Source organism: Electrophorus electricus, chromosome 6 (assembly GCF_041902795.1).
Source record: "Electrophorus electricus isolate QZ-2024a chromosome 6, ASM4190279v1, whole genome shotgun sequence".
NCBI classification, from domain to species: domain Eukaryota; kingdom Metazoa; phylum Chordata; class Actinopteri; order Gymnotiformes; family Gymnotidae; genus Electrophorus; species Electrophorus electricus.
Window position 1 is genome coordinate 29,399,960 of NC_137502.1, and position 24,716 is coordinate 29,424,675.

General features: G+C 47.9%; 1 protein-coding gene across 2 annotated transcripts in view; it reads left to right on the forward strand.

Moving 5' to 3' along the window:
- LOC113586480 (retinoic acid receptor beta) overlaps window positions 1-24,716 on the forward strand; it is a 101,549-nt gene that overhangs the window by 63,868 nt on the left and 12,965 nt on the right. Inside the window, exons 1-4 of one of the 2 annotated variants that reach the window (XM_027024625.3) lie at window positions 1,319-1,841; window positions 9,227-9,375; window positions 16,886-17,027; window positions 23,559-23,719. In XM_027024625.3, the coding sequence (XP_026880426.1) occupies window positions 1,685-1,841; window positions 9,227-9,375; window positions 16,886-17,027; window positions 23,559-23,719 (609 nt within the window). In that variant the 5' untranslated portion in view covers window positions 1,319-1,684. Of the gene's footprint in view, window positions 1-1,318; window positions 1,842-9,226; window positions 9,376-16,885; window positions 17,028-23,558; window positions 23,720-24,716 lie in introns of those variants that run through there. The other variant, XM_081716292.1, reaches the window with a different exon arrangement.

Genomic DNA, 24,716 nt, shown 5'->3' on the forward strand with positions numbered 1-24,716 from the left:
GATAGACGTGGAGGGTCTCTCGCTCCACCCTTGAGTCAGTAACACATGGAGAGAGAGAAAGAGAGAGAGACAGAGATGACAAATGCCAAGCTCAAGGAGGTGAGTTTGGTGCGCATGACTGAAAATGAACACACATGACTGGAATGGCAGGCACACACACACACACACACACACACACACAGCTACAGTCCTGATCCAGTATGCAGAGTGCATCTTTTCAATTTCACACTGCTTGACCACACTCAAAAATATAGCTTATGCTAAACAAAGATTTTTTAAATATAAAATATTATCATCTTCAAACAAAAAAAGCCTTAGAATACATCAGATAAACTTACTGGAACAAATTTTTACTTTATCACCACTTACAAAACTTCCTCTGGTAAAAGAAAAAGTAATTTCATGACATACAATGCAGAACATGCAGAACATTATTTCCACGTCTATTCCATTGGAAATCAACTAGCTGGCAAAAATCATGCTTTCATTAGCTATGTTTTTTTCTATTTTAGTAGAGAATAGATGTAAATAAACATTTCAGAGATAAATATTCTATGAAATATTCATCTGTCCATAGCCTATCACAGGCTACACCTTATAATGGATATGCTATTGTATCTTTTGACTGTATACTACACAACTGCAAAATGAGAAACAAACAAATTATGGCTAAGGTAAATGAAAGCTCATTTCAGGAGAAATTAATTTGACAGTCTATTGCACGCGAGTAACCTAGTTAGAAATAATGCCTATTAACAACGATGGCTGGATGGCGTTTTTTTTCTGGGATTACACGTGTACATTAATCGCAAGAAGTTATTGATAAGTTCATTTCTACAGAGCCCATTTTTGATTGGAAAGAGGGGTATGATCTCGGCTGCGCTTCTTCTTTCTGCCTCTCGCGCGCTGCGGAGCTGCTGGTGCTTTTAAAGCGCGTGTGAGAACTTCGTGATGTCAGACTGGTTGGGTCATTTGAAGGTTAGCAGCCTCGGAAGGGTTCATAGAAAGTTCACTCGCATATATTAGGCAAGTCAATCTTTCATTCTGTGTGACAAAACTAGTAGGAAATGAGCTCTATTGGATGCAGGATAACCCATTCGTCATCGAAGGAGAGATGTGGTTTTAAACGCGATCTGCGTTAGTTAAATATATATATATATATATATATATATATATATATATATATATATATATATATATATATATATATATATATATATATATATAAACACACACACACACACACACACAACACACACACACACACACACACATACACACACACACACACACACACACACACACACATTATATAAGAACATATTACTTCAGTCCAGCGGACTTGATCAAGGACAGTCTCTCCTGTGTCGTTAACAGCACCGGACGGGCAAAGCATTCCGAGAAAAACACGTCGGATGATCGCGTAGGCGTATCAAATACACCCCTTTGTCGCTTTTTTGTGGACATCGTGGAAAAAAATAACAAATGATAACTTCGATCATCTGCCTGCTTTTAACGGCGTTGTCTGTCATAATTCGTGATTTTGGTCTGGGGAAAGGAGCAAGAAATTACGTGGCAAATCAGAGGTAGACTTTGATGGAGTTGTGGGCACTTTTAAACGCACACTTTCGCGCCTGAAGGGGAAAGAAAAGACCACTGTTGCAAGTTGTCGGGGAGCGACACCATGTTCGATTGTATGGATGTTCTAGCCGTGAGTCCGGGACAAATGCTGGATTTTTACACTTCGAGTCCCTCTTCATGCATGCTACAGGAGAAGGCGCTGAAAGCATGCTTCGGCGGACTCGCACATAAAGACTGGCAGCATCGGCGCAGCGCACACTGTATGTTCGGTATTCCTTACTTGTAATTTGTGTGCATTGACTTTATATCGTCGTAGGAACTTGTACACGGCGCTTCAACGACGCATCTCTGTAATAGTTTCAAGGCGAATTAATTAATGCCCGTGTCCCACCAGTCTGCTTTATATTTAAGCGTGCAGCAGTGTGACATGTTTCACTGAGCATCACATCTGAGACATGCCCCTAATTTGTGGCGCACTCAGCTTTCGACACATGAATGTAAAATTTTCTGTTCCTAAGTTCTTTGTTGAAACTTTTTTTAGTACCCGAACAAGTTTTAAAAGCTGTAAAACTTTGACATCCTAATTGTTGCATGCTACCTATTTCAAAACTTCTGCCGCTCCTCTTAAACCCTTACCGTAGTCTACAGTTTGATTGGCAGGATTTTAGCAATCATATTTCATCTACGCACTCATCTATGTGTGACTGCTGAACGGGTCGGTATTTGATTCCGTGTGTTGACACGGAGCAAAGGTATGCCGAGTGTAAACACACGCAGCTCCAACGCCCCAACCTGTGAGATGACAAGGGCCAGTAACCTAACCTAAGGCGCAGGACAGCCTTCCCAACACAAGCGCCGCACTTTTGACATTGATGTAGATAAATAACCCACCCACTCGTCAATGAGGTCAGCCTACCAGCAGTCCTACACTTATACATTTACGCTCTGAATTGCTTGTTGCATGACATGTGACATTCCCCTTGAAACAAATGATGGTATAGCCGCCTAATATAAACTTTCACATTGCAGATATCGCAGTTTATGGAAAGATACCTTTATCTTTGTTTGCTCGTGCTCGTTGCGTATTGTGAGAGCACGTTCTCCAAGCGAGTGCCGTGTTCGTTTAGCCCCCTTACCGCCTACAGCATGATTTATTTTGATAGTGTAATGACCACGCTGGAGATAACACTAAGCAGAGACTTAGCCTCCTGTCATATCCCCGTGTGTATTTGCTCAGAGGGCACAAATCAAACGAAAGTGGCTGTTATCTGAGAGGCGACAGTCGAGAAAGTGTCAACAATTCACTCGCGGCTGTCCGTGTCACCAGCGTTGCTGCGCACAGACTGCAAGTAACCTGTTAATACGCTTTTCCTCACTCATTTCGAGTAGTGTATGATATATGACTGCTGATTGAGTTATTAAATGTGCCGCTGTTTGAGAAAGCAAAGACGTTCAACAGACAAACTGGTTATATTCTCTTATAATTAATTAATTGCACCTCAAAGTTAAGAGTACGTCTAAGGTTAGAAAGGCACATGACACAAATTTCCTTCATTTTTAAAAACAATACGAGCAAACTGAATATAAAGGAAGCACTATTACATTGTTAATGTATTTCTTTTTAAAAGGCTTAAATGACTTAAAAGGCTTAGTAAATAAGCCTTGAATTGCACCGTTCATGTAGAAATCCCAGTCTGTTGTTTAATACATGGTTTATTATTTGAACTGTGGAATATGTAGTTCATTACATGAAAAAAGAGAAAGAAAACACATTTTCATGAGTCATTAGAGTAATGAAATTTAAGTGTGTGTATGAGAGTGTGGATGAACGCACACATGCACCTGTATGCCTATGTGTGGGTGTTTGAGAGACAGACATTCTGACGGTCTTTAGTCTCCAGGTGCTTTAAAGGTGTGCCCGTCACTGGTCTGACAAATGCAAAAGAGAGAACCATGTCCCCTTATCATTCTTATGGCCATCATTACACAGGTTATTATGCTACTTGTGTTGTGTGCCTGGGTTAAGCAACCATGGGTAATTAAATCATATTAAACATTAGAGTACCCCATCACTTTCACTAATTATGCCACCTAAGTGCCTTCTATTTGCATCTCAATGGATTAGAAAATCGTTGGCATTAGAGGCCATTGAATAAATTGCACTGATAAAACCTTGCTTGTATTTGTCAGTAGAGTAATGAAGTGGAACAAGAGAATGCTGATGGAGGCCTTTTTTCCCTCCTCCTGTTCTTTGTGTTGTCTTTTTCTTTCTTCAAATGAGATTCTTTGTGCTCAGGCATGTAGAGACTCTCTGCTCTTTTATGTCTCAATAAGATCCAGCCTAATTTAGGCTTTGATTCAAAGAGCTTCTCGTCAGGCTCACGGAGATATTTCACTTTATTAATTTATTTATTTCGGATAATAGAAAGCTTCAAGGCATTAATTAAGCACATGGACAATGAGTGCTGGGGAGATCCAGCAACTCGTTTCCTTAGATCATAATTAGGAACTGTCTGAAAGAGATTTGGAAGTAACGCGTGCTGTGACTGAAGCGCTGCGGAGTTCATTTCGGCTTCATTGCAGCTGAAACACGCTGTTTGTGTAGAATGTGGTTAAAGTTAGACTGTCCAAATGAGTAAGGCAAGGGTATGTTTTAAAATATTTGCTAAAGGGACATGCGTAGTTCATTGTGTGTATTGATGGCATGGTATTATTTCTGTTTTTGATTAAATGGAAATATATTCAGGTTTCACTTTTGTAGGTTTAGTATTAGAGATGGTCATGCCTGGTGTTATGCTTTAGAATGGGAATGTTGGTCTATTGTCAGCCTCCCACCTGTGGAAATGTGATCTTACACACGTGCGGTAGGGAAGGGTTTCATGCTCTCAACATGTCCCAGAGCTTTCCCGCTCCCTCTCCTTTCACTTTCTCTATGTCATCATTGGTCAACTTGAATTTAACCCCCTTTTTTTTTTTTTTTTTGTTTGGTATCAATCAGCATCCTCTCAGTCAGCCATTAGCCTCTCTAGCCTGAATGGTCAGGAACACTGGACCAGAGCTGCAGGGTTTTATGATCTGTGGGCGGCTGCCGTTCTTGCTTTGGTCTCTGCTATACGGTTCTCCGAAAGTAAAACCCATTCATATTAGCCCCTGAAAGCGCTGTGTGCAAACAGACACTCGAGGAGATTATACCAAGATATTTGTAACCCCGCCCCCCACGCCCACCACCTCTTTTGTTATACATGTGTGATAGGTGGTAATTAGGCTGTCTTTCCCTCCCTGCTCTAGGCTTAAGAGCCTTTGAGTATGACGTGAAAGGCCATTAACGCAGCTTGCTCGCCGAGCTAATTTTGCGGGCGCACGAGGACGACAGATGAACGGGAACATTAGGACACGGCACAACAACAGTGAGGCGAGAGGAGTCGGTGCAATGGCAGGCAGCGGAGGACGTCGGCGGTCGGGCAGGCGGCCCTGTGAGTGCCTTCAGACGCTCACGGCAAGGGGGTGGGTGTGTGCAGCTCTCTCTCTCTCTGAATGGGCGGGAAACGACACAGGCCTTTGAGTCACTGCGTCGGGACAGGACCATGTGCTGCATCAGTCGGGGAACGTGTTAATTAGTAGCGGAACATGCTCGGGCATTTTGGTTTCGGCAGGCGGCCTCTGCGTGAGGGCCGTTCCTCCGGTTTCCGCTGCTGCGTCGTGAAGCGCGGTCCGCGTACGGCGGCCCGCGCCTGCCGCTCGCCCGGGGAGAGCCGCGGGAACATCCTGCCGTCTGTCTCTGTAGCTTCAAGGCTGGAGTCAGGATAGAGGTAGTCGATTTAAGGCATCTGAGGAGATGCAGAGACCAAAGAGAATTCCAGGGACTAGAGTGCAGCTGATCTCATCTTCTTCCTTCTTTACTCATCCCTCTTCATTTGACTCCCTCTCTCCATCACCAGTCCTGGGTTTGATTTTTAGTTTTGACTTAGTTACCTCTGTCTTTGTCTTTTTTTGGTCACATTTGGTTATGGGCTTTGAGGGGTCTCACACCTGTTGTGCCCACCTGTTCAACTAGACTTGATCATAGGCTTGATCATAGGTTATAGGGGGTCACAGAAGGTTCAGTGTAGGGGTCGAAGACAGCACACCATACTGCTGCCCAAGGGTAATATTGTTAATGGTGTGGAATCTCCACTGTTTGCCCTCATGCAGTGGTGAGCAAATAGCCTGGGAGATGAATGGTAAATTTCATCCAAGATATTCTCAGGAATGTTGCCAAGAAAGAGACCAGTTACCTATGCCTTTCATTGACCTTTTTGAATGTGTAGGTGAAGAAATTAAATTGAATTATTTGCTTACTTATTAACTTAATTATTAACTTTTTATTCTTTGATTTTCCTTTTCAAATGACTTTCTTAGCCCTTAAAATGGCTCTTCTTTGTAAAATGTATACAGCCACTGAATGTTAAGGTGAGCTGGTTCTAATTTTGTGTAACTTTTGGGTGAACTTTCACGGATCTCACTGAATTTAGAGGCACAAAACGGTGGGTGTGTGCATGTGTGTGGGTGGGAGAGAATTGGGGTTGGCAGTTCAGAGTTCAGAAACCACCCAAAAACAGGCCCATTAAATAAAGACAACTTCTGTGTTGAACTGTGTATCTAATCAAGCCAAATCAATCAACTTCCCTGACACGCACCTTCACCAGAACACTGAACTCTCTTTCCATAACCCCCCTCCATCAAACTTTGGAAAAATTCCCCCATGGATATACAGGAAATGCCTCTCGCTCTCTCGCTCTCTCTCTCTCTCTCTCTCTCTCTCTCTCTCACTCTCCCCCTTCCTGCTTCATCTTTCCTTCCTTCTTGGCTCTTCTCCGTCCTCCACTCACTCTGTCTTTGTCTCTTCGCCTCCCTGTGCGCATTTACGTTGTTTATTTTCACTGTCGTTTTTGTGAAATGGGCCTCTGAATGCTAGTGCTGTGGTGTCATGGCAACGGCAGTTTGTTTGTGTGGGGTGAAGTGCTGAGGTGGGACATAATGAGAGCAGGCCCTTTGGAAAAGAAAGCAAACCCAAAGTAAGATCAGACAAATTCTCTGGACATGGAGTTGGACTGTTATAAAGCTACTTGTCAAAGCGACTTAGTCGTAATCAGAGTTTGCATGATACTTAAATGACAACTAATGTGAGGGGTGGTGGCATGGGACAGAGATCACCCTGCCCCAGTGATTGAATTTGTTACTTCAGTCCAGTTCTTTGGGATTTATACCTTTTAAGTGTGTGTGTGTGTGTGTGTGTGTAATTGTGTGTGGTACCCAACCAGTCGACTCCACCATGCTGTTTTCAGTTTGCTTTCCCCCCATTGAGAGAATGGGCTATAATGGGTGTGTGTGTTTCCTGCCTGACCCTGCTGGGGAGTTCAGCCAGAGGCTAGGGGTTCAGTGCGCCACAAGCCACGAAACATTTTTCTCCGCCTGCTCTTTTAGGAGTACCTCTCTCTCTTTCTCTCTCTCTCGCTCTCTCTCTCCCCCCACTCTCTTTCCATGCCCTTATAATGATAGCCATGTGTATGTTAACATGCAGTGGACGGCCGTCTACTGTGCTGAAGTGTAATCGCCCAGAAAATGGAGAAGGGCCTCCCCCCACACGCCTGGCACAGTCATTTCACCCTGACACCGGAGGGGGGGAAGTGCATCTGCCTTTATGTGCCCCATCTGGCTGCAGGTGGTCAGACGCCTTTTGCCCAGTTTAAAATGTGTACCACCGGAGAAAGACGAGGGGAATGCTCTCTCTTTCACTCACTATCTCTCCCCTCCTCTTCCCTCCCACGGAGTGAGCTTGAATATGAATTATGCTCTGTTGACATGGCACAAGTTGAGCCACTGCACACTGCATGCTACAAACACCCCCCCCCCCTCCTTTCTTTTTTACATATTACATCCCTTTCTCCCCAGCTGCACACGCGGTCAGTGGAAATGGATCGCGCGTCAGCACCGACTGCGCTCCATGTCTCCGGTGATTAGAACAGATGTACACGCACCCTGCAGCTCCCGGAGGCAAGGGTCTCCCGCTGCAGCCGAGGGGAAGAGCTGGAAACGCGGCCGGCGATTGAGGCCACAGCGCCGGCCCACCTGACTCAAATGAAAACGGATCGTCCGTCCGCCTTCATTAATCCAATCAGTTTTTACTCAGAGGAGCCAGAGCGCTGGGAGTCGCAGGGGAGGAGGCGGAGCCATGAGATCGATAAGGTCGTTTATCAGCATAACGGCTGACATCCCAACACACCGAGAGAGGGAGAGAGAGAGGAAGGGAGCCTCCCGCAATCAATGCGCACTTAGTTAGAGACTCGAGCTGCATTTATTCACCCTGTTAATCTGGCCTCAGATCAGGGATGAAGGAGTCACATGTTGCTCACACTGAAGTGGCGAGCTCTCTTTTTCTCACACCCTGGCTGGCAACCTAGTTGACCTCGCTGGGTGTAGCCGAGGGACACATTCTAGGGTTTAGTTTTCAAGCCCTAACACACAGAGAATGGTTTCTAAATGAAACTTATTCTACTATTGTTAATATTTATGCGCAATGGGATGAGTATGCTGAGTAACTGAGTAACGATGGTCATGAAACTATAAATTACTGACCCCTCAACCTAGAATATCTGCATTAGGATAATAATGGTTTTATGGTAAGAAGCATCTCCTTTGTGTATTACGTACATATAAAATTCCATATTCGCACCCAGGATGTTACAGCTGAGACTCAGGTCAGTACTTGACACAGTCTCTTAGGAAAAATATTCTGCTGGCACCCGAGGCTGATGCAGGTCTAACGAGTAAACCTGGTTATAAGCGTGCGTGCGCACAGCAGAAACGCCCCCCCGCCCCCGAGGAATCGATCGTGCTGACATGAGGCGGAGCCGAGCCTTCCACCGCTCCCTGCCGCCTGTCTTCAGTAACATCATTTAGTTAACTAAACGTGTGCCAGCGCACGGTAACGAAGCCGATCTACCCCGTGCTGACAGAGAAGATTTTCTAGATTTTCCCGCCGTATGATTCGAGATGTCCTGTGGCGTCGCCGGGAATTTGACCAAACGCGCAGCTCAGTCGTACAGAAGGGACGATCGGCTAGAGCTCTGGACACTGTACGGTGAAACGCGTGGGATTAAGGCATCTCTCGGAGCTGAAAGAAGTGGCTGGAAAAAGGGCAGCAGGGCAGGCCGAGATCATTTCCAAATGGAGCTAAGTGACCGAATGACTTGGCTAAGTGAGTTTACTGCTCTGGAGATCTCCGTGTGGTAATCTGATCATCTGATTGGCCTGGGCTTCAGAGCGTGCCGGTGTTGTCTCCTTGACCACCGATGCAGTCTGACCATTTCAGCATCTACTTTGGGTCGCCATGAGAGGATTGTTGATCTCTTTTTTTGTTTTGTTTTGTTTTGGATGATCCTATCATATTTTATAAAGGCCTGATGTTCTTTGGGTTTTCAAGAAAACAAAACTTTTTTTAAGAGAAAAAAGGCTCACGTTGATGATCACGATAAAAATGAACTGTGTTCATTTAGTAGTTCGGTAATTCTAATAAACGTTTGCTCGTCCTAAAGTGCCCTGTGTGGTGTTTTAGAGGATTTGTTTCCTGTGTAATCCTTGTCTCTTCGCTCTCATCTGCCCGCAGCCATCGAGACCCAGAGCAGCAGTTCGGAGGAGCTGGTGCCCAGCCCTCCATCACCGCTGCCCCCGCCGCGCGTCTACAAGCCCTGCTTCGTGTGCCAGGACAAGTCGTCGGGGTACCACTACGGTGTCAGTGCCTGCGAGGGCTGCAAGGTAAGCTGGGCACCACGCTCACTGGCACCCACTCCTGGCACTGCTGTAGATCTCCCAGGAACACATCTCTCTCTGCCACCTGAAGAAGCCACCTTCAAAGTGCCCGAACAGGGCAGGTTGCTTGAGCTCGGGGCCTGACTGAGATGCACAACCTGCTGCCATAATATGCTAATGTGTAAAAGGTCTGTGCTAGTCCCGCAGTATTGGACCTGAATCATAGGCTGTCGTCTTCAAACAGAACGCTGGGAAGCCCAGAGCCGAGACACAGACGTACAGTTTAAGGTGTCAGCAGATCTGGACAGAAGCAACTGTGGGATTGATTTAGCTGTGGGGATTTCTGAGCTGGCCAAGCTCCCCCAAGGCCATAGGTTCATGCCTGCCTTCCCCAGCTGTTGCTGGCTGCTCGCATCACCTGCCTTGCGTGGCTCCTCGCCGGCAGAGCTGAAGTGCACTTGGGTCTGACCTGAGTAGTTCAGGGACTTGAATAAAATAGAACAAACAACAAAAGCCATGTTACAAGTTTCCTAACAGCAGGAACTCATGAGTTTTGTGAGGAGGTGGAATTCAGCTCAAATAAAGCCATTTTCTGAAGACTTACTGTGGTGCCATGAACTACGATGGCACAGTTTGTATCAAGAGATAGCTAGTAAGCAGTGTGAGAAAAAAACAAGCATACCTAATGCACATTAGCTGAACCTTGGAGCAATTTCTTGATGCCCAGGATATTCAGGATATTGTCCTCCTCTGGGTATACTGGCAGTTTCTGTGTGTTTGAGTGTGAGTATGAATGTGTGTGTAAGAGCGACAGACAGAGAACAGTTCCCGTCCACAATGCACACACATCGCCGAGTCAGTGCTGGGAGCTCGGTCCCTCGCTGACTGACCTCAACTTCTCTCTGAGCCCAGTGAGCAGGCTAGGGCTATGAGATGGCAAAGCACGCACACACACACACACACACACACGCACACACACACACACACACACACACACACACACATACACACACACACACACAGAGTCAGAGTGGGGCCACACACTACCTCACTGTCAGAGGCTCTCAGGGGAGAGATTCTGATTTAGAAACATTAAAAGCATGTTTGCTTCTAAGAATATGACTAATATAGTGAGACCCAGAGCCTCACATCAACAGTAAGTGAAACAGGGCAGAGAAAGACTGGAAGAGAGAACAAGAGAGGCAGAGAGGGAGGGTGTAAAAGTACCAGAATTCAGGCTGCACTGGTTTTGATTTCAGCAGCACTGCGATTTGAACGGGATTAGAATGGGGATTATACAGCCTTTCTGTGTCATATGCCAATGCCTCTGGGGTTGGTGGAGCTTTAAAGACCAGTGCAAGAGACAAACTTCTCTTGTCTGAGCCACTGGGAGAAAGAGAAGACAGCAAAAGAGACAGACAAAGAGAGAGGGAGAAGAGCCACTAATTGCATATTGGTTCAGTTCATGTAAATTTAGAGAGACCATATCCTGTCCTCACTCCGACAACCAAACAGCTTTGAAGAGCATCTCACTGAAATCCCTCCTAACTGGCCAAACAATACTGCCATTATGTTTCTCTGATCCTTCAGCCTCTGCCTGTATGCATTACAGAGGCTTAAGAGATCCCCCAGCAGACATGTTTATGCCTCTGTTTGTGTGTGTGTGTGTGTGTGTGTGTCTGTGTGTGTGTGTGTGTGTGTGTGTGTGTGTGTGTGTGTGCGCGTCTGTGCGTGTACAGGTGTGTGGGGTGGCCACATTTCTCCTGCTCTTCTCCGTCTGTCTGTTGATCAGATATTCCCTCAATTTGCATCGTTTGACATGACGGTGCTTTGTTTGATATAGGACCGGACGTCCGATTTGAATTGGTAAAATGGCTCAGAAACATATGGGCAGCCATAAGTGCATGCATATGCATTCGACATTGGCTGTCTCCAGCTAAGCCCGAGTCAAGCTCTAAAGAGCTGGGCGGCTAGCTTTGACTCCAAAATCCTTTTTGACATTGGGATATTTCTGGCTTGCGCCTTGTGTCTCCACATTCAGTGTATTGTTCTGTTAGTCACAAAAGAAAAAACTTGCTGCCAATATTTCCCTGTTGGTTCTGTCGTGTAAAGAATGATGCCTTTCCACCGGCATGCCTGATCCGTTGTCGTAACGCTGGAAGTGAGAACGTTGCCACATCCTCATTATCAGCATCTGTTCTGCCTTTAGAGACGGTTCCTGCCATCCTTCCCTTCTATAAGGCTGATGAGAGTTTGGCATTCATAAGCAAGCTCGCCTGTTCTGATCAACGCATTCGTCACAGCAACTCGCAGTGGAATATTTTAAAATGGGGAGAATAGATAACAGAGGACCAATCTGAGTGCAATTTCAGAGGATTTGTGTGTTATTGTGTTAGTTATACTTTTGGTCATGTAGCGTCCACCACGACTTGATTTGATTTGCTGACATTTTGCACACCAGGGATGTTACAGTTTTAAATAGCATTCTGGGGACGCGTGTAATGTCAGAAGGATCCCTTAACGCTAGTTTTGGATGATTTCCCATGGTAAAACAAAAGAGAAAAAACATACAAAGCACAATGAACACTGAATTATTTGTCACTTTGTGTGACTGGGATAAAACATTGTAAAAAAACAAAAAGTAAAAATCTCCCAAAAACCTTTTTCATGCTATTGTTGATCAGACGTTTAGTTGTCCCTTAATACACACCTAAAATGCTATTCTTGCTTTGTTTTTCACTGTTCCTAACAGGGCCCCTCCAACCCTGAAGTGAGGGCACATATATGTGATCTTTTGCTTCATAAAGTTGAATCCCAGTGTACTACAAAGCCTTCCAGTTAAAGAGTATAAGCAGAATGGCTCAAAAAAGCTCTCGCAACTCAAGAGTTTGTGATAATGATAATAGCAATAATAATAGAAATAGTAATCAAAATAATAAGAACCTACACATTTGAAATGCAGTACAGAGGGCTTCAAAGTGCTCATGTAAATCAAAGCCCACTCAGAACACTGTAGGAGGGCTTACATTTAAGGAGACAAATCACTCTACTTCATTTCTCATTTTGTCCGCCGTTCCCGCTGGCCAACGCCATCCCTGTGGAGCCGCTGGGGGCACGTCGATGCGTCCGTCTCACGCAGAGCCGCAAGGCTGCGTGGACACGTCGGCGCGTCCGTCTCGCGCAGCAGCGCCGCATGCGCTAGCTGTGATGAACCCGCCGCTCCTGCAACTCTTCCGCTCCAGTTTGCCGGGCCGTGCGTTTCTCGGCGGTAGTTTTTAATGCCTTTATTCACGCGCTGCTGTCTGGCATCAGTGCTACAGGGAAGAGTAACAGAAGCAGGAATAGTGGGGGGGGGGAGAAAAAGATAATGAAGAGAGAAGGACGAGGTAGACTGGAGAAGAATAGAGAGAGAGAAAGGAAAGCAGGACAGTGTGTTACGTCTGTCTGGGAACAGTGAGAGTGTGAATCAAAGGCCCGCTAGCACGTGCGCCGCTAATGTCTTCTGCCAACACTCAGCAACGTGCCGCTGCTTTTGGGCCGAGGAAGGCCGCGCGGGGCCGTTCCCGTGCCGCCCGTGAAAAGATCCCTCATGCGAGAAGGAGAAAATGGATTTGATTGTGTAACCACCACCTATGTTCCTCTCTAGCGTGCTCTCTGTCTTATAAACACCCTTCTTTTGAAATGTGCCGCTGTTGTTTAGTCCTTATCTATCACTCCGCATGGTTCCAGACTTGAAAGTGGGCCGTTTTACGTGGAGCAAGACGTTGTCAGCTGGCGTTATGTAATTATTATATTAAGGACACGGCACAGAAAGCAGCCAAGGGCAGGGCAGTGCAGATGAATAGTGTCAACTCAGTGTCAAGGAGTGTCAGCTCTGACAGAATAGGAGATCAAATGCATCATCTGTCAGACTTTAAGTTGGGGGGTGGGGGCTGTGAGGTGCACTGCATTTCAATCTGTTTTCAGTGAATGCATGTCATAATTTATGTCATGCACGTAATGTGGAATGATACTGCTCTGATGATAGTACGCTCGGCAAACTTGAGTGTGTGGTGTGTGTGTTTGCGTGCGTGTGTGTTTGCGTGCGTGTGTGTTTGCGTGCGTGCGTGCGTGCGTGTGTGTGCGTGCGTGTGTGTGCGTGCGTGTGCGTGTGCGTGCGTGCGTGTGTGTGTGCGTGCGTGCGTGTGCGTGCGTGTGTGTGTGCGTGCGTGTGTGTGCGTGCGTGTGCGTGCGCGTGCGTGCGTGCGTGTATGTGTGTGTGTGTGTGTGTGTGTGTGTGTATGGCAGCAGACCTTGCCTTGTGCACCAACCAGCAGGACCACTCCCACCCCTGCCGACACTTTTCCCACCAGTCCTTTTTAATTGCATCAAAACTTTAAAGGCAGCGGGAGACACCCACAGGGCAGTGGTACACAGTGGTGCTGGGCTGCAGTCTTGTTTCCTGGACAACAGGCCTAGATGTCCCCTGTGAACCAGCAGGGCTCCCTTGGCCTGGCTACAGTCCCCTCTGCAGTGAATGACGGCTGAAGGCTTTCGGTTGTGTCTGATCTCTTCACGCAGGGGTCAGGGCTGAGGTGCTCGTGCCCACTCCCCAAAAGGAGGATCCTGGAGCTTCGTAATGGTTGGAGCCGCTTCCCTATTTTTGTTCATCCTTCCTTATTCACAGCAACCCGTCTGTTTTGGGCCGGTGCAAGCACGGCCCAGAAAAGACCTTCTTCTTGTCTGCATTTCGGGCCCCTCGTGGAAAGATAAGCGCCTTTCAGATGGCAGCAGACGGGGTGCAGAGAGAATGAGCGAGACAGAGAGGGGGGCGAGGGTGAGACCGCTGCGGAGGGCAACCCGGGGTCTCTCGTCCGTCTTGTCGGGCATTGAAAAGGGCTCTGTTCGGTCATGGCTGGCCATGCCTCTCTTTGCGGGCCCTCCTGTTATCTTCTGTGGTTTCACGTTTGCTGCGAACGACAAAGAGTGACTTTGTGTGTCCTCGCCTGCCTTTTCCTTGGGCCATTATTTAACCTGGCTTTTCAGCGGAGGCCAGCCCTAACCCCTCACCTCTTCCATGTTCAACAGGGAAACGCGCAAAGGCGGCCCGAAACATATTTCTCCCCACACTCCATTCCGCTCGGCTAGCCGGAACCTGATACAACACCCCCCACCCCTACCCTAGTCTGCCCTGTCACTTCAGAGAACTACAGGTGTAAGTAATATCTGGGCTGCTTCTCTCACTCCCTCCCTCTCTCTCTCTCTCTCTCTCTCTCTCTCCCTCTCCTCCCCTCTCTCTCCCGGGTCTCTGGTGTCCTCTCCACTTTCGGTGTCCAGCGATAAGATGTCTGCGTGACTGAGAGCGAAAAGTAATCCAGCCCCAGGCCCGTACCAAATGTTCATGCGACACAAAGCATCACCAGTGCAGGCGGGACAGAGACGGCGGGAAGGCGTGGGTTAGCGAGGCGGGGTGGGCGGAGGGTAAATAATTGATGGGCAGTGCTTTCGATTTTTAATCTGTAAATGAGATGCCTGGTGATGCTTTAGCCTCCTGTGTCACCCTATCCCACCGCCATTAAGGTAACAAGATGGAAGATAATGATCCTAGTTAAGATGCAGTTAACGGGGGGGGGGGGGGGGGGGTGTCGGGCTTTATACCCCTGGCCGATTGTTCTGCGTGTACTTGGATAAATTCTTGGACACGGACCCTTTCGCCAAGCTCGGACGTGTCTGATGAGACAGATCTGCACTCGTCGGGTCAGTACGAGGAGCTGGACCCTCATCAAAGCCCCACGCACACAGACGCGGGTGGAGAGGGGCATGCAGACAGGCGCTATCTCGCCCGTTAATCTGCTCCGTTTACATGCCACCTGGCGCAAGTCATCCGAGAAGGAAATTGGCCATGGCCGAGCGAGCAGCGAATTATCAAGGCGTCGGCACCTCAGGGTCAGTTTAATCACAGGTAACGCTCAGTCACATACAGCACGAGACCGAGAAAGAAAGAGGGAGAGAAAGGAGCGATCCTAAGGGACGGGACGAGCAAAAATGAAAAACTGAATGAAACTGAGCCTGAGTTCTGGGGCCAACAGGAGGATTAGATGAAGGCAGAACAGAGACCCCACACGCCCCATGGTTGTGCACACACCTCTGGGCTGAGGCCCCAGGCCCTTCGTCCCCCACAGTCACGGGCGATGCGCAGCCTTTAAGCTCTCTGCGGCCTTGGCTGCCGCGTCCGCGCGGAGCCTGCACGCCATCTTCATCCATCAGGGGTGGAGAGCGCGACGCGTTGGAGCACGCCCAGCTGACATCGCTGTGGATAAAGACGTCTATTACCCAAAGGGGGAGCGGAGGTGCGTGACCTCATCGCGGTCACCCGGCGTCACGCCGATTGTGAAGCACCATTGGCGGTGGCCTGGGGAATGAGCATGCGAGAGATTGGCTGGTGGGGGGTGCTTGGGCAGGGGGACGGCTCAGGCTGGGAGGGTGGAGGAGGGGCTCAGGACACTTCTGCCCTTCGTGCTAATGCGTTACCCATCATGCATTCTGCTCGGCCTCTAATGAAAGCGCAAGGCCCCATCAGTCACTGGTCGAAAGGCAAATGGAAATTCAACCCCCCACACACACACACACACACACACACACACACACACACACACACACAAACACACACCTCTTCCACCGCCCTTTCCCAGCCATCATTGGGAGGGAAGCACACCCATTCATGAGCGGGCGCGCACACCCGTATATGACTGATCGCCATTGCTGCCAACCCGCCGAGCAACAACATATTAATATTCACTAAAAAGCCTTTAAGGATTTTTTTTAACGTTCCTTTTCAAGGAAACGGCTGTCGTTTCTGCATTTGCAGCACCAGCGAGATGGATCGCACTGGATCACACCAAAGGCAATATTCCTCCTCAGGAAATCACCCAACCTTGTTTGTTTAGTTTATATCACTATTTATAATGCGAATATGTAATCCATTATCTTTTGTTTTATCCTATGTAGAACAGTTGCTCCACAGAGCAGCTGAGCAGTGAGGTTTCTCGCCAAGAAACACAATTTTCATTTTAACGGCAGCGATTCAGATCTCCCGTACCCGTTGTTACATGGGCACATGAAATGCGTCTCATAGATGCAGTAAATAAAATCATGAACACAGATGGGCCAGTTAAATTTGGAGCTTTCCCTAGAGAATAATTCTCCATTAGCTCCATCAGCTCCATCAGAGGGCCCATTTGTCTGCTAGCAGATATTCCCATAAAGGGGGGGGGGGGGGTTTGGGCTGCATGCTTAATTGCTTGAATATCCTTGACTCATTTAGAAGATGGTACACTTCACAGTCAGTGTCTGACCAAAAAAGGGCTTTTTTGGAATTCATCTGTTAAACATTATGAAAAGTAATTTGAATAGTTGAATTTGAAAAAGAGATTTGAATATTCTTTATTTCATGTACATGTGTTCTTGTTTCAAAGGATGAATCTCTTTCTCTCCTTTTCTCTCCCTTGTTCTCCCTCTTTCTCTCCTCCTTTCTCAGGGGTTCTTCCGCAGGAGTATCCAGAAGAACATGGTTTATACGTGTCACCGAGACAAGAACTGCATCATCAACAAGGTTACGAGGAACCGTTGCCAGTACTGCAGACTACAGAAGTGCTTTGCCGTTGGAATGTCCAAGGAGTGTGAGTTCTCGACCTGTGTTAAACATACACACACACACACGCACACACAAACGCACGCATGCACACGCAAGCACACACACACACTACTATGCAGGTTTTTGCCCTTGACAGGTTCTATCTATTACTGCTCTTTCTCTGTGTCCCAAAAGGCTCCCAGAATGTATCACCAGGTAAGCAAAGTGAAAGTGAGCTTCTCCATCATGAAAAGAACAAATGGGTCTTCGAGCCCTCACTCGCACAGCTAATCCAGGCACAACTGTGGTAGTAGAGCTGAACTACCCCACGCCTGTGATGATTACTAGGGCACGCTTTCAGATCCCTTCACGGTAAACCTAAGAAAGCCAGATTAAAGGTCAGGTGTGAGTGTTCTAGTACACCTTTGAGTGAGCGAGTCATAATGCCAGTATGTCATGATGAGATGGTATGTTATAAAATCTCCCCGCATCAGGCTAGCAGAGTCCTCTCTCCGATAAATACCATGGAAATGTCATACAGGCTCTTTTTTCCCCCAGCGATGCCCCCCCCCCTCCGCCCGCCCACATCCCTCCGCCCACAGCAGGTTATAACCTTCATTATCATTGCCGTTTGCGTTCACTGTAGTTTCTGAAGATCGGTATCATTGCCACCGATAACTTGTGCCATTGTGTGCTGAAAACTGCAGCTTGAGGAGATGGGAATACAGCCGCGGTTTAGAAATGAGTGTCATTTTTGCGTTTGTCTTTTCCTACCCCATTGCTGTCTGACTCACAGGCCCATTACGTCTTGATGGTTTCTTCTAGATACACCAGTAAGCCTGCTTCACTGCTCTCCCTATTAATTTAATAAATACGTTTCTTGAGTTGCTTCGTCAGGCCGTTTCAGACAGAATGGGAAAAGCCACACTCGGTGTCGTCGTGGCGCACCAGGACACCGGCGATTTGCCTCTTACCCCTGGTATACCTGGAACTGCACTTCTGCTGCTGAACGCGTCACGGCCCCCCTCGGCTCGGCCTTGGGAGGGTGGGGAGCGGGAGGGGGGATTACGGCAGAGCTGAGCACCGTCCATTTCGCGCGCTGCTTCGATCGCCCCGGCCACTGGGCCCGCTGTGTGCGGGCGCGGCATGGGCCGGAGTCTTTCGCGTGTCCTTTTTCTGGGACGAAAGGACAGGCGAGACATCTTAATGCCATCGCGCGGTAGGCAGGTTTAGGGTAGGCACAAAGACAGAGTTCATACTAAACGTAACGGTAGTGGTAGGTGACGGTAGGTGGGGCTTCTTCCTGAAGTAGGGGGGTCACGGGGCCATGCTGGTAACTAGCCTTAAAGCTAAAAAAAACCCAACACACAAAAGAAGACATTTTCCTCTGCGTGTGTGCATGTGTGTTTGTGTGTGCGTGCACATGCATGCATGTCTACATGCATAGGAGAGAGATTCTGCTGTCCAATTACAAAAAGTGGACAGTCTTTGAGAAGCTCCAGGTCTTTGTGCTACGATAGTATGGCTCTTTATATGACACTTACCTCAGAGATTCACTCTTCCATGAGAACAGCAGCAAGACAGTCCCTGTTCACTCAGTTTCACCCTAATATGTCATCTAACAGTGTCTCTGCACTGCTACCCTGCCCCACGTGGTGTAATAGAAAGCTAAAGTTAGTACTGTTATTAGGCTAAACAGCCTTAAGGAAGATGTCAGCAGCTGGCTGCCACCTGGTAAGCCCCTCCCACTCGTCCACCTCCAGCCACTGCTGGGGAAAATCATTAGTAAACAAAGGCACATACAGTTTGCTCTCCCTTCTCTCTCTCTCTCTCTCTCTCTCTCTCTCTCTTTCTTCAGCTGACTAGCTGATGATCTGCCACAGAATTAGCCACTGTGTTGAGAGTCCGGCAGGGGGAGGGGGGACATCGCTAAGATTATCTCAAGCCCTTCAGTTCTTTCAGCTGAGCGTGAGAGAGAGAGATCCCCTGGGGAAAGCTGGCTTAAACCCCAGTCCCTCTGCCTCCTCCTGAGTTTTTACCAGACTGAACCGGGAGCTGCTCTGGCCATCACCCCGAGAGTGACGGGCGTGCGCGCGCTCCGGCCCAGCCCGGCACGGCCCATTGCCAGCGCGGACCCGCGTGACGAGAGTGGGGGAGAAATATCGCGCTTATTTACCCGTGCATCTGTCGCGCCGGTGCGACGCCACGGGGCCGCATGCCGCACAGATGGCCGGCACACGGACGCCCGGGACAGGAGTGTGATCCACGCACACCGCTACCGATGCCACGCCGCTCGGTCACGTTCACAACTAACACATAGAATGGCCGACAGGATTAACCGGAGGAGAGAAGACTGACGGGAGAGAAAGACAGAGAGGTGAGAAAAGGATTCTCAGGTACGGAGGAAGGTGGACAAGGATGATGTGGGAGAGGGAGACAGAGGTGCTGTGGCACTTCAAGACGAGCTCCCTGTTATCAGTGAGAGACTGAGAAACCAGCAGTAGAGCACCTATACGAGGTGTATGAGTTACAGTTACACACCCTTACACCAATCACCCCCCCCTTTCTCTCTCTCTCTCTCTCTCTCTCTCTCTCTCCATCCCTCTCCTGCATGCCTCTGTTATTGTCTCAAGAGGGGCTTTGAAGTGGAAATCGGACCCCCCCCCCCCCCCCGCCCTCTCTCACGTCCACTGACAGCAGTTCACTGCGATCTTTATCTGCACGCCTTAAGTGTTGCTCAGTGGAAAAGGTGATTAAGCTGACTACAGCTGGTAGTTGGAGGAGGATGGCAAGGCACATTAGGGGTATGTTTAAGTCCCGGGGACCGAGCGGTTCCCACAGATACAGGAGGCGGGACCCTCACCTGGATTTACCTGGGGTGGGTTATTTCTTTGCTACTGTCATCTTCATTACTCTTAAGGGGTCTGAACTTGGATCTCTGCAGCTCTGCTGTGGGGGCGAGGTTCCCGGTAAAATGTGCTACACAATTTATATCGAGCTCTTCTGAATTGAATAGTGTATATGTATCGTGCATACAGCACCTACAGGCCACATACACACACACACACACACACAAACACTATCATGTGCACATAACTGTAGTGTGGAGTTAAATGGCTGTTTGCTCTCCTGTTCCTGTTCATATCATGTAGGGGATTAGGAGGGCCTGTCTGTGACAGCTGCATTTAACACACCGACAGCCACGACAACCCCCTGCTCCTCCCAACCCCCCCCCACCCCCATTTCCCCCGACACCCGCCACTGTAAATGTGTCAGCTTTAAGCGGCTGTTGAGTCCCTCCGTTAGATTCCTATCACACTGTAATCTTTGAAGCATGCCAGCCAGAAGCCTGGGCACAGATGGAGTCCAGGCCCTGCATTCACTCAGCTAGGCTCACGCAGTGTACGGCAAAGGCTATGACGCCCATTCATTAGTCCACACGGCATGCTAATGTGCTAATGCGCTAATGTGCTGATGCGTTAACATGCAAATGCGTTAATGTGCTAATGCGCTAACGTGCTAACACATTGCGCAATGTGGCAAAGGGTCACATGGGAACCACACGGGCCATAGTTGGCTTTTATGTTTGTTATTCGTCTTCTTGCTTTGCTGTCAGCCCACCTTTTGTTTTTTGTTTTTTGTTTTGTATTATTTGTATGTTTTGTATTCACCCTCCTCTGGACTTGCATGGTGTGTGCTTTAGCCCCCAGGCGGTTTGCTGGCCTTGTTGCAAAGCATCACAGCACCTCTGCTATCACAGGCTTGTGTTTGTGTGCGCGCGGCCGCCATCACAAAGGCAGCATGCACTAGCGTAAATGGAGCAAGCCTACCTCTGACTCACACTGCCGCCCACCACCCGATCACGAAGCCTCCCCCATACTAGAGACAGCACGCGCCTATTCCTTTATAGTTTGCTTGCTTGTTCATGTGCTTGGCGCACGGGGACACATGAAGGGGATTCTCAGGTTTCGTATACACAGAGAGAGCTTGGTTAGGCCTCCATTGTTCTTTTTTTCAGGTCCGTTGAAGAAGTTGAACTGTGAATGTGGGCTTTTTTCCTCTGAAGAAAAGAGAGAAAACAGTTGCACACAAGGAAGCGGCTCTACTGTCATGTGCTGCGTCTGGAAACCCCTCAGTCCAGTTCACTTATACAGATGCAGGTGCTGCGCAGCTAGCAGGCACAAAGCTGACACACACTAATGCACACATTTGAAAATTGTCCCACGTTCTTGATCTTAAAAATAACCACAGCAGCCTAAGAAGTAATAATGAAAATACATTTTACTACAGAGCTTTTAACACTGGGTTAGCAAGTCAAGAGGTTTGCACAAAAACAGAAGCTTTAGTAGAAGTAGGGCTTCAGCATTAGATTAAGCTCGGTTAAACGTTCTTTTACAAAAAAAAGGAGTAAAGTTATACGAGCTTCTTGAACCGATTTTAAGGTAGTAAGGTAGTGGATGAATGAGGATCCTGGCTGTGGTCGTACTGGGCCTCATTCACTGTCAGCTTTATTCATTGTTTTATGATTCCACAGACACTCAACTTCATAGACTCAATCTGGGCCAAATATGCAACCTTCATTAGGCACTCCCATCAGCTAAATGATTCCACATGTCAGTAATGACTTAAGCTACAACAACAATAGTTTTGGCTCAGACAGGGCATGATGAGCATGGCTTCAGATTATATATAGACAAAATCGCAATAGAGGTTAATCACACTTTGTGAACATATAGGTCATTCTACCATATGACAGCATGACCCTGTGCCCTTGTGACACGTCTCCAAATCCAAGATATCACAAGAGCGCTCAACAAAGGCACCGAGGACAACGGAAACTCCCAGCATGAGAGCGAGCCACACACATTCAGTAGCGAGGGAGCCACCCCCCTCTGTTGTCATTCGGCTTGGGCGGGGCTTGTTTGGATGGAACCAATTGGATATGGGGAACTCATGTCACCGGGCCAAGGGGTGACGTGGGAGGTCGGACAAGGTGGAGCAGCAGGTGGTGCATTCATTATGCATGTCAGGTGAAGCCGAGCGGGCTCTGGGTATCCCTGTTCTGGGCATGCTGAAGTCTGCACAAGCACACAGAGCAGGTGACCTTTCTGCAGACAATATTGCAAATTACAGCAGAGAGTAACAATAATTCTACAGTGCCTTAAAATGTGCACTTTCTACCTAAATGATGTGAAATACACAGATTATTAGATTTGATTGAAATTACAATTAAACTGTAGTATGGGATCTTCTGTATGCTATATGCTTTGGTCATGCAGAGAAAGGTTTGCTAGCAGTGAGACAGATGGGAAATATAGGACTTAATTTAGGTCACTGTGAATATATGCATCTCAATGTAAATATTCTTTTAAAGGTAAATACACAAAGATGAAAGAAGATGACGAGAGATGGGATATTTGTTACACAAATGTTTTTACTGAGGGCTCAGCCATTGCTTTCACAGTTGTGGGTATGAACTGTGGAAGCTATAGCAGGCTAGTTATGATCATAATGACCTCAGCATTTTGTTTTCCGAGCCTTGTTGGTGATTGGCATCAGGAGCTCCGTGTGGCTTGGACGCTCATCGTCGAGTGATGACTTGGATGTGATCCGCGCGCGCGCACACACACACACACACACACACACACACACACACACACACACGCACGCACACCCCAAAACATGAGCTCCTCCAGGGCTTAATCAAACTGCACAGTCCCCAGCACCAGGTGTTCTCGCCTTAATGACGGCCGTCCAGCTCAGCTGCCTTCATCAGACCCTCCTGTATTAATCATGGCCGTTGACGGCAGATCTCTAGCCCTGGCTCAGAGTAGGTGGGGGAGGGGTGGATAAGTGATGGAGGGAGGGGCTGGGGATTGATAAGGGGGGAGGGAGAGGGAGGCGAGGGCCGGAGCCGCTCCGTGCACACGCTTGATCCGTCTGGGGCCGCGTGTTTCTTCGCCACACTGCCTGCCGCCAAAGGATTCAGCTACTGCCGCTCACGAGCCCCCTCGATGCAGATAAACTGCTCCGGTCTGAAAAGCCGCCTCCCTGCTTCCCCCTTTGTTTTGCACTTTGATGTGTGGAGCCACTTTTTCAGTGGCCATCGGGGAAGGGAATGAGAAACATCAGTGCTTATGGGTGTTCGTTTGAAATCTAAGGCCAAACATGAGGGTCGTCCTGTGAAATCTGAGGCCATCTCTTAGAAGCTCTAAACATAATGGCAGTGAGCTTCAGCACTTATCTTGGCTGTGATATCTCAGAAAAAATGACTTAAAGAAAGCAAAAAGAGACGCTTCTCGTGCATTCTGATCAAAGGTATCAAGGTAATTTGCCATGAAGTTAGCTTTGAGTGCATTCACCCCCACATAACCAGTTTTTGTTCAAGTCTCCTTTTACATATGTGGTATTAGATGTGAAGTGAAACAGTTACTAAGGGCTTTGTATAGGGTGTAAAGGCTGATTTGTTCCAAGGTTCATGTAATTCAAACTCCTGTACATTTCAGCATTTCTGTTGAAATGGTGCAAAATGCTTGTTTGCCAAGGTACTGATGAAGGCTATCTTTTGCCCTCGCAGCGGTACGCAATGATCGCAACAAGAAGAAAAAGGAGAATCCGAAGCCAGAGCTGGCAGAGAGCTACGAGCTCACGGCGGAGCTGGAGACCATCATCGAGAAAATCCGACGAGCCCACCAGGAGACGTTCCCCTCCCTCTGCCAGCTGGGCAAGTACACCACGGTGAGCATGGCACCTATGCTTTTCCCTGTAGGGCCCTGCACTAAACATGGAACATGCTTCTCATCACAGTGTTATCAACAGCAAAGTCATGGGTTCAGTTCCTGGGGAGCTGACATACTGTTAAATATGTAAGATGCTTTGGATAAGGGTGGTTGGTTAGTAGTCTGGACTCTTCAGGAGCTTTGATGGTTATGTTATGTTATATAAACTAAATGTTGCTCATCCACTAATTTTTGGAAAAGAGAGCTCAAGCAAAATCAGGCTCAGAGAAGGTTGTGTCACACGGTAAAAGTTTCTGCACTGCTTTTGCAGATACAGTTCTTCAAGAGGAACAGTAGGAGGCAGAAACCATGGCGAGCTAATCGAATGCATGAGCAGTCGCGAGTGTGTCATGGCCCCTGCTTCTTCGACGGAGCCAAAACAGAGGGCCCGAACCACAGAGTTAGCGGAGAAGTGTCTGTCTGATTTAAACCTCATACTGGACTTCATACAGGACCAAGAACAGAGGCGATCGATCTCATGTGCTCCACTCTAAATCCCTCTTTAATACAGCCAGAGAGCTCAATTATGAACGCTGTCTACAGCAAATCTCTGCAAACTATTCAATAACTTCCATTCTTTCCCTTTGGCTTTCTTTTCCCATCCACAGACTCCAGTAGGCTTTTCACCGTATTTGGAGGCAAAGTGCTTTGGATATTCAGTGGAAATCAATGGAGGTGAAATAAGATTAGAGAGTTCCTCACAAAGGGCGCCTGAACATCAGTTTTGTTATTAATATAAGGCAAAACAAAGGGGGCCTGTTTGATGTTATCTAACGAATGCAATCTGAGAGGCTTGGGAGATGTTGATCAGGTTTCTGCTGTGGACAGCGACAGCTAGAGGAACGGCTGTGTGCTCAGGGCTTGGGAAGCGTCTGGTTGCCCCTCGGCAACTCAAAAGCTGCTCCTGAAGAGCACATTCACCCCTGCCTCAGCACTGCGAGGAGCAGCATAAACGA